This window comes from Gasterosteus aculeatus, chromosome 20, assembly GCF_964276395.1.
Source record: "Gasterosteus aculeatus chromosome 20, fGasAcu3.hap1.1, whole genome shotgun sequence".
NCBI lineage: Eukaryota > Metazoa > Chordata > Actinopteri > Perciformes > Gasterosteidae > Gasterosteus > Gasterosteus aculeatus.
The window spans coordinates 2,534,317-2,546,258 of record NC_135707.1 but is presented as its reverse complement, the minus strand read 5'-3'; the positions used below and the strand labels follow the sequence as shown (position 1 = coordinate 2,546,258).

At 47.8% G+C, this 11,942-nt stretch overlaps 1 protein-coding gene across 2 annotated transcripts in view; it reads right to left on the bottom strand.

Annotated features, from left to right (window-relative positions):
• Positions 1-287: 287 nt before the first annotated feature.
• The window catches only part of grik3 (glutamate ionotropic receptor kainate type subunit 3), a 73,027-nt gene continuing 61,372 nt past the window's right edge, over positions 288-11,942 (bottom strand). The window contains exons 13-16 of one of the 2 annotated variants that reach the window (XM_078094485.1): positions 6,313-6,530; positions 4,243-4,468; positions 3,836-4,086; positions 288-3,142 (exon numbers count right to left, since the gene is read on the bottom strand). In XM_078094485.1, coding sequence (XP_077950611.1) covers positions 2,948-3,142; positions 3,836-4,086; positions 4,243-4,468; positions 6,313-6,530 — 890 coding nt within the window. In that variant the 3' untranslated portion in view covers positions 288-2,947. The remainder of the gene's footprint in view (positions 3,143-3,835; positions 4,087-4,242; positions 4,469-6,312; positions 6,531-11,942) is intronic. The other variant, XM_078094486.1, reaches the window with a different exon arrangement.

Here is an 11,942-nt window from a genome sequence, read left to right as displayed (position 1 = left end):
TTATTTATATGTTATTATGACACGTTTGAGAGATCTTCTCATGTTCACCCTTCAAAGGTTTTTCCATTTCTTGTTCATCCATTAGTCTGCCTTTTTGCTCCCAATCTCTCTCATTCTGTATTTAGCAGCATCAGTTTTGCTTTGGTGGAATTTAATATTGGAAATTGTAAAATGTAAATATCAATCATGATGATTTTAAAGGAATGTGGGTCATTTGACCTTTAAATGAATCTATTCAATAGAAAAGGGGAAACGTGTCCCTTTAAGCACGGTATCACAACAGGAGATATAGTTTATATATTTTTATTTAAAACTTCATATAACTCATACAGCAAACTGTACAATTGAATTATTCACAATGCGTTAAAAAGAAAATATTTCATTAGCTTTTGTTTGATACTTTGTTGAATTTCCCAATGAGATGTCAGTTATTCTAATGCACTCTTAACACAGACAGTTACTAGGAAAACAAAATCCTCTTTTTTCCCTTTTCTTTTTTACAAAACCTTACAAAAACTATATTCATAGAAATTCTGCATGTCCACAAAGAAAAACCCTGGTTGGCACCAACATATTTATTGTATTGTTTGTGAGGTTTTCCGCCAAATGATGGAAGCTGTGCAACTCAAAAGAAAGGTACATAAAAAGGCAAACCGTTGTGACTGGTGGAAAATAGAGACTCATATCACACACTAATGGAACACAGGTTATGCAGCTCACATTATGCATTACTTTTCTCCCCAGTTTCATACGATTCTGTGTAAAATAACATTATTATTCACATTAACTTGTAAAAAAAGATGTATATATTTAGCAACCAAACTGACTGATCAGCCAAAGCAGAAAACCTCGTCCTAATTCCAATTTATTTGGATTATGATTCTTCAGTTATTTTCACATTTTACAAAAGGTGAAATACGAGGCTGTCAATCACCTGCATGGGAAGCTACAGTACACATGAGAGAAACAGCAATGTCGTAGAACCACGCACGCACTTTAGATCTGCTTCTGTTAAAGGTCCAGTTACACGAGATAAACCCTATTTTCCCGATTCCAAGAAAGTCCCGAAATGAGTAGGGACGTTCTATTTCCATTTCACTTCAATTAAATATATCAGCCATCATAAAAGTAGATTTACATACAGTTTCCCATCTGGATGGTAGTAATCGGATACACCACAGTATAATGCATTTCTATTAAATAAATAAACGGTCTGGGACGGTGGAACTGGGGTAAAGTGAGGAAATGGGTTAAGGAGACCTCTCTAATGAAATAAATAGCATCTATAACGTTTCTGACTGTGAACAGAATGAATTTATAATAGTATAAATTTAGCAAAATACATCTTCTCCTGCTGATCTTATCTACATACTATACTTTGTAGGAGAGAATCCATCGACAGCTCTACAGTGAATCTCTACCAAACCAATGCTAAATTCTACAGATTGGAGTCTTCTTAAATCGTGGTTCCATCTTTTTTTTTTTTTTTTTTTGTCTCATTGACTTCAAAAACCTCACAGAGGTCCTCTGTTCGTTGGCTCCCAGGTGATAGCAGCTCATAGACTCTCTTCTTGGGGCGTGACATTTGCTGAAGATACACACTCATTCGATAGGTATTAAAGTCAACACGACCACACAAAATCATCACCTTTCTTTCCGTCTATTCAGCATATTATCTCTCAGCATGTTCACACACTGCACGTATCGATTTCCTCAGTCCACACCAGGTAATTAAACAGGAAAAGCTTGTGACTTTGAAGAGATGACCTTCAAACCAAAACCATTGCTAAGTTTTCATGAACGCACGTTATACAAAACACCTGTTTCCTGCCAAAAAGTCACTAGATCACACCTGAAAATAAATTCACTGTTCAAGTATGTGTTCAGAAGTACTTTGGACATTCAAAGGTCCCGTAGCCACACAAGTCCAGCTCAAAGTTCGATGTCACAGTTAAATGCACAAAAAATGCCTTTTAGTTTGAAGGTCACAGTCTCTTACCCGTTATGTGTGACTTACAATTCTTTATTAACCATAAGCAGAAATACCTGATGCAATGCCTTCCAACCCAATCTGTACATATGCATGTGCAAAAACATATATGTACACATAAGAACAGAGCTGAGCAGGACGTTTAGAAATTTGTCCAAATAGTCAACATCTCTGTCATTCTCCTTTTAGAATTTGGTCCATGGTTTTGTTTTTCTCTTCTGCTTTTCAGGATTATTTGATATGATAGTTAACAATACTTTAAGGTGACGTGGTTTGCTCGTACATTACAGTGTACAATTAGCTTAGAATACATATTACGCTGCGTGGTTGGTAAAACCGAGAGCAATCCCTCATTAGTCCCCTTTAAACAACTCTAATTTAATTTGCATTGAACACAAGATTGGTGCTTTCTAAAAAGCAGAGGGAGCAAGAATTGGACAGAATTGTACTCTACCTAATTATGTTGAACGGCCAGATCTTTGGCATCCATTTTGTTCACTGATTCAAATTCAATAACTTCAAAAAAAAATCCTTTACGGCGATTGTTTAAATGAACAGTACGAGGGTGAGAATTTGATTTCGTCATTTTGGAGCGTGGCCTTATCGTCCCCCTTGGGTGTCCGTCGTTTATTGCCGCTCCCACCGAGCCGTCCGTCCAGCTTCCGTCCGTATTTGCAAAAAGAATTCTCAGTATTTTCAATGTGTATTTTGTCGTGTTTTGGGGGGGGGTCGCGCACGTAAACATCAGACTTGACGGCGGTTTGGAATACGGTGGCGGACGCCGTCATACCTGCGTGGCCGACGCTGCCATTTTGAGTTGCCCGTGTTTGGTCAGTGTCCCCATGTCACTGTGGTTGATGGTGAATCTGGTGATCACGTCGACGCCATTGTCTCTGGTCTCTGGCACGGCCCCCGACAAGTTGCACAGTAGGCTCTTGCCCTGGGGGCTGCACATTGTCACGGGAACACGGGAGTCATCCCAGTGCTGCAGCTCATGTTGTCCTTTCCCGGGAGTCGTCGGTGGTTGTAGGCGTGCATGTTGATCACCGCATCCGTCTTCACGATGACCGGGGGCTGCGGTTTGAGTCTCACCCGCCTCTCGCAGGTGAACGACAGTCTGATCTCGTCCACCATGGCACTGCACAAAGACCTCTGGGCGAGAAGGGAGGATGCGGGGAGGCCAGCGAGAAGGGAGAAGAGGGGAAAGGGACGGGGGAGGGGGGAAGTAAATGCCTTAGCTTTAAATTGTTCTGACAGCAGTTTGTCGACAGTCTAAAAAGAGCACAACATGCAGTGGGACGTAACGATCATGTTGTGTGTGTGTGTGTGTGTCTGTGTGTGTTTGTGCGTCCGTCCATGGCTGTCAACAAGGTCAAATTGCAGCACCGCCACATGTAGCCTGCCAACGGCTTGTTACCGCCGCTGTGTGAGAAGGACGAGCCAGTATGGTGCATGCGCATGCATGCAACTACGCACTCAGATTAGTGATGTGCAGCAGGAAAGCGTTTATGCTTTTCTGACTACTCCAGTGGCTAATAATGGATTCATTCTCTATGCTCCAGTTTGTATGATGCCTGTAAGTCCAATTTGCCGCGTTGTGGCCTACGTACTCCCACGGATGAAAATCCTTTTTCCAGCGCGTTTGAACTAAAAGCGCACAGTGCTGGTTTAGAGGTTGAAGCATCGCTGTAAAATACGCTTGGTTAATAAGTTATTTGCTCAAATCCAGGGTATATTAAACAGAACATCTAGTGGAGTGTAATTAAATTAACGCTGAGCTACGTTTTCCAAGCCACAGAATCAAGATCAAATACCGAAATAAAACACCATGTACATGACACGTACCTGCTCACGTTCCGCAGTCTTCCTCAGCTTGTAGACGAATTCAGCGATCGCCACAAAAACCGACAGCACCAGACCAGATGCCAGCACGATGAATATACCCCCCAGGTTGTGGATCCCCATGGGGCCCGTCTCGTGACGCTCCTCATTCAAGCAGCTGCTCCCACTCCACCACTTCTCCTTCAGCATGTGCAGGCGCCCATCCTCCAAGATGCTCAGGATCGCTATGGTGATTTTGTCCCTGTAAGGGGAGCCTGGAAGCAACATAATGCCCGTTTTACTTTGGAGGATGTGCCAGCTGGATTCTGCGATCGTAAGGTTCACAAAGCACGTTTTGGCAGGCTAACTGGTGGTTAAATTAAAAAAAGAATCCACGCATAACACATCTCGAACGCATTCGCCGGTCTCACCGATGGGCGTGCCGATGCCGTAGCCTTTGCTGTCGATGAGCCCCCCCAGCTGCGTCAGGTTGCAGTTCCTCTTGGTGATGTAGTCGATAGTTGTGGACTCCATAATGAGGGCGTAGTCGGACTTCAGCACCCTCTGGATCCCGTCCTCAATGGACTTCACCAGCGATGTGCTCGGCTTGCTGCTCATGAAGGCCCACATCTTTTCGAAAGTAGAGACCTTAGATTTCTGTAAGAGACAGAAGGAGACGGTTAAAGAACGCAGTTGCCTTTGCACCCTAATTTCAGCCCAAGTGAGGACAAAGTGCTTGAAGAATATGCGACGCCCGTAACCCTTACGAAAACGTCTGGAATCAAACTGAATTTCTTTGAAACATCGTAGCCGAAGGTGTTACAGCTGGTGGCACTGATAACCATGACATCGCACTGGCAGCTCTGCAGCAGGTGAACGGTGGAGCTGTAGTGTTTGAATAGAAATGTGCTACATATACTTGTTCACTTACAGACTTTAAGTAACAAAATAGATTTACATAATCACATCCCGCTGATCTCCATTGTCTCGGGAGTAAAAGACGCTCTGTGCACATCTATTCTCACAAGTAGCAATAATACGATGCCATTCCATTAGTCCTGCATCAGGCAATGTGGCATTTTATGCATTTGTGGATAAGGTCACATTTGTGCCATGTCTAATACCCAGATAAATACTGTTTGATGCCGTTTCAAATTTGTGAAAGATGCTGCTAGCCTTCCATTATGTGTAACTACAGTAGAAGCACAGTCCTGCTTGCTTTCAGCCACTATAACATGACTGAATTCAACCAATGAGTGTTTTCAAGTTGCCAGAGATTTGAAGATGAGGTCAGATACAAAGACACATTCCAGCAACGAGTAATTCAGATTCTACACTTCAACGTTTGTATGGTATAACATTTGCAACCGCTGATGCTTTACTGTTTTTAAGATATATATTTTTGGGTCAGGGTTGAACAGAGTTGTTCCGGATTCCGTGAAGTGGCGCTTAGAATAAATGGAACAGAGAGTCATGGCAACCTCGGACGTGTAAAGCAGCCTGTTTGGCTCAGAAGGAACTTGATGCCATTGTTACATCGGGTGGTGTACTACATCATATTGCGTTTGCTGATGAATAAGTGTGTGTGTATCTAGGAGAAATTAGAACATACTGTATTGGTTGTGGGGACTGGAATCTGGAATAACTAAAGTTTAGTGTTGCAGAATTGCAGAAAGCGCAAAGAAGACAAGGCAGTTAGTTAATTATGTCACATAAGTCTTGGACCAAATCCATTTTCAAACTCAACAGTTGAATTGGATCCACTAATTGTCATTAAATGACATTTCGTATTCATGGGATGCAACGCGAAGGGATGACGGTGGCTGCGATTCCAGGTTTAAATCTATACGGTATCAGCAGCAGCCCTAACCCAATAAGATAATCAAAGCAGGGGAATTCAGAACACGAGTTAATCCCACCACGAAATATTTTGGGGCATTAAAACTAGGGCAGAGCGTTGGAAGAATTTCTTGGTTTTCCTGCTGTTGAATTTCATAAACTTCTAGACTGACTTCAATTGAGATGTGCAGCGTTTTCATTTCACTTACTCACAGAAACTTTAACTCTGTTACGTGTGTTATTCAGCGTCACAGAAGCACAAGCATCTAAAGGAAAACTCAAAATAATAAAATAAATTCAAAGGCCCTGCAGGCACGCTGAAACTTCGGAATAAAAAAAAATCATTATGGGGGAACACATCAAACAGTGTAAGAAAGAGGAGAAGCTGAAGAATCTGCCTTTGCTGTGGGAATTAAGATCCAGCTGTGTGTGAACACATAAAAAAATATATTTCTATTATTCTATTCTATTATTTCTATAAATATTTGCACTAGATTTGCTTCTGCTACACTCTAAATGTTTTAACACTACAATACCGTCCACATATTTTATGGTCTTATTTCTGCAGCGCACTCAGTGATGAATCAAACTTGTGTTATTTAAAAGAATGACGTACTTTAAGGATAAAACGCCTCGAACCAACAGCATGCTCTTTGTTGTACCTTGAAGAAAGTCATGGTGGCGCCGTCTTTGACCAGACCGTAATCGATCTTGGTCTGTTTGGCGATGTCGTCGGCCGAGTCCACGGGCGAGTCCATCCGCTCCACGGTGAGGAAGGCGGCGAGGTTCGCCGTGTAGGACGAAATGATGATGAGTGTGAAGAACCACCAGATCCCGCCGATGATCCGGGTCGACAGCGCTTTGGGCATCAGCTCCGAGCCTGCGACACAAAGTGAGAGACTCTTCAGCATCATCCACATGGGCTGCTAGCCGCCAGCGCTGTAACCAAATGAAACAAAGGCAGTAATTAGCCTGCAAATGTTCCCGGCAGCGCCATCGGATACAAAGCCAGTTTGGCAGTTTGGCCAAAATCACTCGTATTTGAGATCGGACCAGTAAACTGTTCTCCTTCTGGTGAAAACACAATGTGCGTAAAGTATTTTAATTAGGAGTATAAAACATCCCTACACCTCATTATTTCACCATTAATCATGTTGAACAGATGTACTCAGTTACATGTTATTACATTAAATCTAAAACAAGTGTAAAATCAAGACGGAGTGGCCGTCCACGCCGGCGTCGCCGGTGTCTTTGAGCGGTCCTCTGCTCAAAGACACTATGATTAGAAATGGTGTTAAAGTCACTTTATATCTCATATCTGACAACCTTTAAAATCCCCTTGTGCTTGATGCACTGTTACTTTACTCAGAAGATTTACGAGGGCAATTCTAAAGAGTAAAAAGGCCACAGGGGACGGAGGGGGGGGGGCAGTGTGGTCAACGCTTTAACCTCCTCTACCACATTTGATTGGATTTGTCCCTTCGTGGTTTGACAAAAGACTAAATGCTCACAAACAAGGGGAGACGGTTAATTCACCAGGACCCAAATGCGTTTAGTGGGATGAAGTAAAGCAACGGGGGACTCCTATCGAGCTCCTACATCGTGAAGTGCTGCTGTCAGCGTGGAACCGAAACCCAAACATCACATCGATCAGGGCAACAATCCTTCAGCCACCGAGCAGCTCAGGGACACGGTGAGTGTAAAAGGCTGTGGAGGAGGACGCGTATTGGTTCAGCCGCTGGTTGTCTACTGCCTTTTTTTATAGACACTTAAGATCTTCACAACGCCGAAGAGTCGTTGTAAACTGTAAAACAAAATGTTGTTTCATCAATAGAATCCAAATTTCCCAGGATATTGTTTAACAGTGAAAAGAAAATGTTAACTCGAGGTCCATTTACCAGCATCAAAACGCTTCGGAGAGTTTATTTGTAGATGATATCTAAAGGCAGACTTGAGTTTTTAAAATCTAAAATTCATTTCAGTGGATGTGGGATGAAGAACTCCTCCTATGATCATCCAGCCTGATGATTTGTTCATCGGGGTGAACATGGAGTCTGAGGATTGTGTTTCAGCAGTTTGTCACTAATGCCTGAAACATACACGTATCGTCACTACTAATATTTCCCATTTCTTCAGACGACATCAGGCCAAATTCTCATTTGGAATAAATGAACAGGATGTTTAGTCTCTAATGCTTTAAGAACGCGCGTGTGTGCGTGTGTGTGTGTGTGTCACGGTGTGGTTCACTTCATGTTATATTTTGTAGTTTTCTGCCACTTGTGTCCCCGGGTAACTTCACTTCCTGCCTTGTCTCGTCATCCCCTGTGTTCGTCTAATAGTTTCCACCTGTGTCCAATCACCTGCACCTCCCTTGTGTATTTAAGCCGTGTGTCTCCTGTGTCACTTGTCGCGTCATTGTCTTTCGCCACGCATGTCTTTCGTCTTGGTTCGCCGTAGTTTCTCGTCTGTGTGCTTTTGCCCCCGGTTCCTGTTTTTTGAGCTTTGACTATTAAAGTCTTTTGTTTTCTACAAGTCTGCGTTTGAGTCCTGCCTTCCACCCCGCAACCCTGACAGAATGACGCGACCAAAAAAGGGCTCAGCAGACCCGCTGCCAGACTATGGTCCGGACTACCTGGACGTAAGGAGTCCCTTCTGGCAGCGGAAAACAGACTGTGTTTTTGGTCCCAGGAGCTATCAGCTCGCCTGCCTCGAGCTCCGGGACCTCCTTAACCCTAGGAGGAGCAAGCGGAAGAAGCGATCTCCCGTTCCCGCTGGGCCGCCGCAGCGATCTCCCGTTCCCGCTGGGCCGCCGCAGCGATCTCCCGTTCCCGCTGGGCCGCCGCAGCGATCTCCCGTTCCCGCTGGGCCGCCGCAGCGATCTCCCGTTCCCGCTGGGCCGCCGCAGCGATCTCCCGTTCCCGCTGGGCCGCCGCAGCGATCTCCCGTTCCCGCTGGGCCGCCCCGACTCTCACCCATGCCCCCGACCCGACCAGTTCCGGCCCCACGCTCCATGCCCCCGACCCGACCAGTACCGGCCCCACGCTCCATGCCCCCGACGCCCCCAGTCCCCGCTCCGAGACTCAGGCTCCCTCCCTCCCATCCCATGGTCCTCTCCCACCCTCCCGTTGGTGATTTGAGGGCCGTCTGGGATCCGGCCCTTGAGGGGGGGGCTACGGGGTGGGTTATGGGGGGGGCTGAGCCGCCGCAGACTGCGGAGTTGTTCCATGTCCCCGAGCTGGAGCAGACTGCGGAGTTGTTCCGTGTCCCCGAGCTGGAGCCGCCGCCGACTGCTGCGGACGTGTTCCGTGTCCCCGAGCTGGAGCCGCCGCCGACTGCTGCGGACGTGTTCCGTGTCCCCGAGCCGACGACGACTGCGGACGTGTTCCGTGTCCCCGAGCCGACGACGACTGCGGAGGTGTTCCGTGTCCCCGAGCCGACGACGACTGCGGAGGTGTTCCGTGTCCCCGAGCCGACGACGACTGCGGACGTGTTCCGTGTCCCCGAGCTGGAGCCGCCGCCGACTGCTGCGGACGTGTTCCGTGTCCCCGAGCTGGAGCCGCCGCCGACTGCTGCGGACGTGTTCCGTGTCCCCGAGCTGGAGCCGCCGCCGACTGCTGCGGACGTGTTCCGTGTCCCCGAGCTGGAGCCGCCGCCGACTGCTGCGGAGGTGTTCCGTGTCCCCGAGCCGCCGACTGCTGCGGAGGTGTTCCGTGTCCCCGAGCCGCCGACTGCGGAGGTGTTCCGTGTCCCCGAGCCGACGACGACTGCGGAGGTGTTCCGTGTCCCCGAGCCGACGACGACTGCGGAGGTGTTCCGTGTCCCCGAGCCGACGACGACTGCGGAGGTGTTCCGTGTCCCCGAGCCGACGACGACTGCGGAGGTGTTCCGTGTCCCCGAGCCGACGACGACTGCGGAGGTGTTCCGTGTCCCCGAGCCGACGACGACTGCGGAGGTGTTCCGTGTCCCCGAGCCGACGACGACTGCGGAGGTGTTCCGTGTCCCCGAGCCGACGACGACTGCTGCGGACGTGTTCCGTGTCCCCGAGCTGGAGCCGCCGCCGACTGCTGCGGACGTGTTCAGTGTCCCCGAACTCGAGCCGCCGCCGACTGCTGCGGACGTGTTCAGTGTCCCCGAACTCGAGCCGCCGCCGACCCCCCCGGAGGGTTCCCGTGTCCCCGAGCCTGCCATGCCAGAGACGTTCCGGAGCCGGCCAAATGACCGTCCGCCGGGCCGACCACCGGAGGCTCCCCGGCAGTGTGCCTATCCGCCAGGCCGACCCCCAGAGGCTCCCCGGTCGCCTGGCCGCCCGCCGGGCCGCCCGCCAGAGTTTCCTGGGTGGTCCGACCATTGTCTCTGGTTTCCCTCCCCCCCACCCCTTGTTTCGCTCTAGTGTGAGCCGCCTGGAAGTCGGCCCTTAAGGGGGGGGTACTGTCACGGTGTGGTTCACTTCATGTTATATTTTGTAGTTTTCTGCCACTTGTGTCCCCGGGTAACTTCACTTCCTGCCTTGTCTCGTCATCCCCTGTGTTCGTCTAATAGTTTCCACCTGTGTCCAATCACCTGCACCTCCCTTGTGTATTTAAGCCGTGTGTCTCCTGTGTCACTTGTCGCGTCATTGTCTTTCGCCACGCATGTCTTTCGTCTTGGTTCGCCGTAGTTTCTCGTCTGTGTGCTTTTGCCCCCGGTTCCTGTTTTTTGAGCTTTGACTATTAAAGTCTTTTGTTTTCTACAAGTCTGCGTTTGAGTCCTGCCTTCCACCCCGCAACCCTGACAGTGTGTGTGTGTGTGGACTCCGTGTAGTCCGCCGTGCTCAACATGTTGTACCGAGTATCCGAGCCCACGAGCAACGCCTCGCGTCCCCATTGGATAAAGTCGTTCCCATGAGGAAGATCACCTGCATTCAGCACTCGCTCCGCCGCGTCACTGCACAGTGAGTCCCTCTCAAAGCTGCAGGCTTCTGTTGGTTAATTGCTTTTAAATAACAACAGTTGTGAATGGAAATGTTCATTCCATCGCAAGTAGATCTGAATCTCAAGAAGAGACGAAAATGTCAGCGCAGTTCTTCCATTGAGAAGCAAATAAAGAGGAAAATATCTTAGGATTAGGAATAATCAAGCTTTGTGTTGAGGGTATAAATATATATTAGAAACATGAAAGAATAATATCCGTGAGAGTGGGAGAACGGGGAACAAGTCATTTGATAAAGGAGACATTTACAGGAAATGATCCGACATATGTTTGTTCTGAGCAGCTGAGACCCCCAGGACGGCCTTTGAAGTGCACAACGTGTTTGCTTTTGCACCTCCTCGAATGTTGCGTTCTTTTGTCTCGTCTGCGACACCTCCCTCCCACAGACAAGCTGCTAGATTTCATTTTCTGAATCCGCGCGTCGCCTCAAACACGTCCATTTGCATTTTAAACATGTCGAGGAAATGGCTTCCGTCGCGGCTGCTGCCACTGTGTTTGGCAGACGAGCGGAGGACGCCTGTTAATGTGACACAGACGAAACGCGGACGGCGGCGCGAGTGGAAGTCACGAGGAGCCGGAATCAATCCGTCAACTTCACCTCGGGTGATTTACGTGTTTTGTCGAGACAATTTGGGAGGAACTCAATTTGAACACGCAGCATCGCAACACGTATGTAAACGCGTCATGTATCAATTCATCATTGCAGATAAAGCTGCTCGAGGGCAGACGTGACATAAATGTTAATTATTTTAATTCGGCAACGACGAAGATAAAGCGTTTTACACGTTGAGCCCCGATGGAAATATAAACAGCACATTCTGGTTTAGTAATAAATGCTACTGACTAGCACATTATTTGGGGGTTTTCTTCCTCCCTCCCGACTACAGTTGCAGGCAAATTAGCGGCGCTGCTGTTTGACAAGAGCGACGGCGAGCTGGTGCGCTTAATGAATTGCTGAATGTGTTTGCTCTCCGTATGGGCGAAGATCCACGGTGGAGTTTATCTAAGCCTCTTTGATTTGTCTTGTTACGTTGAGGTTAAGCGCTGTGTTGCTCAGGTCTGGTTTTCCTCCACAGTCGACTTCATTAATATCCCCCCTGGGCCTTCATTTACTCACCTGTGCCTTTTGAGGGGCATCTAGCAAACACAAAGTGTTATTTCCCTTCGGTTCTTCAGTCAAAGGGTGTAATTAAATCTGCAAAGTTCAGTGATACGCGGAGACTCACTAGGGGCGCTCTGACCGCCGGGGGGGAGGATTATTGGCCTGTGAGATGTTGCATTGATTCCAAATTGAAATGTTTTCAATACTCATTTGTCGGCCGCG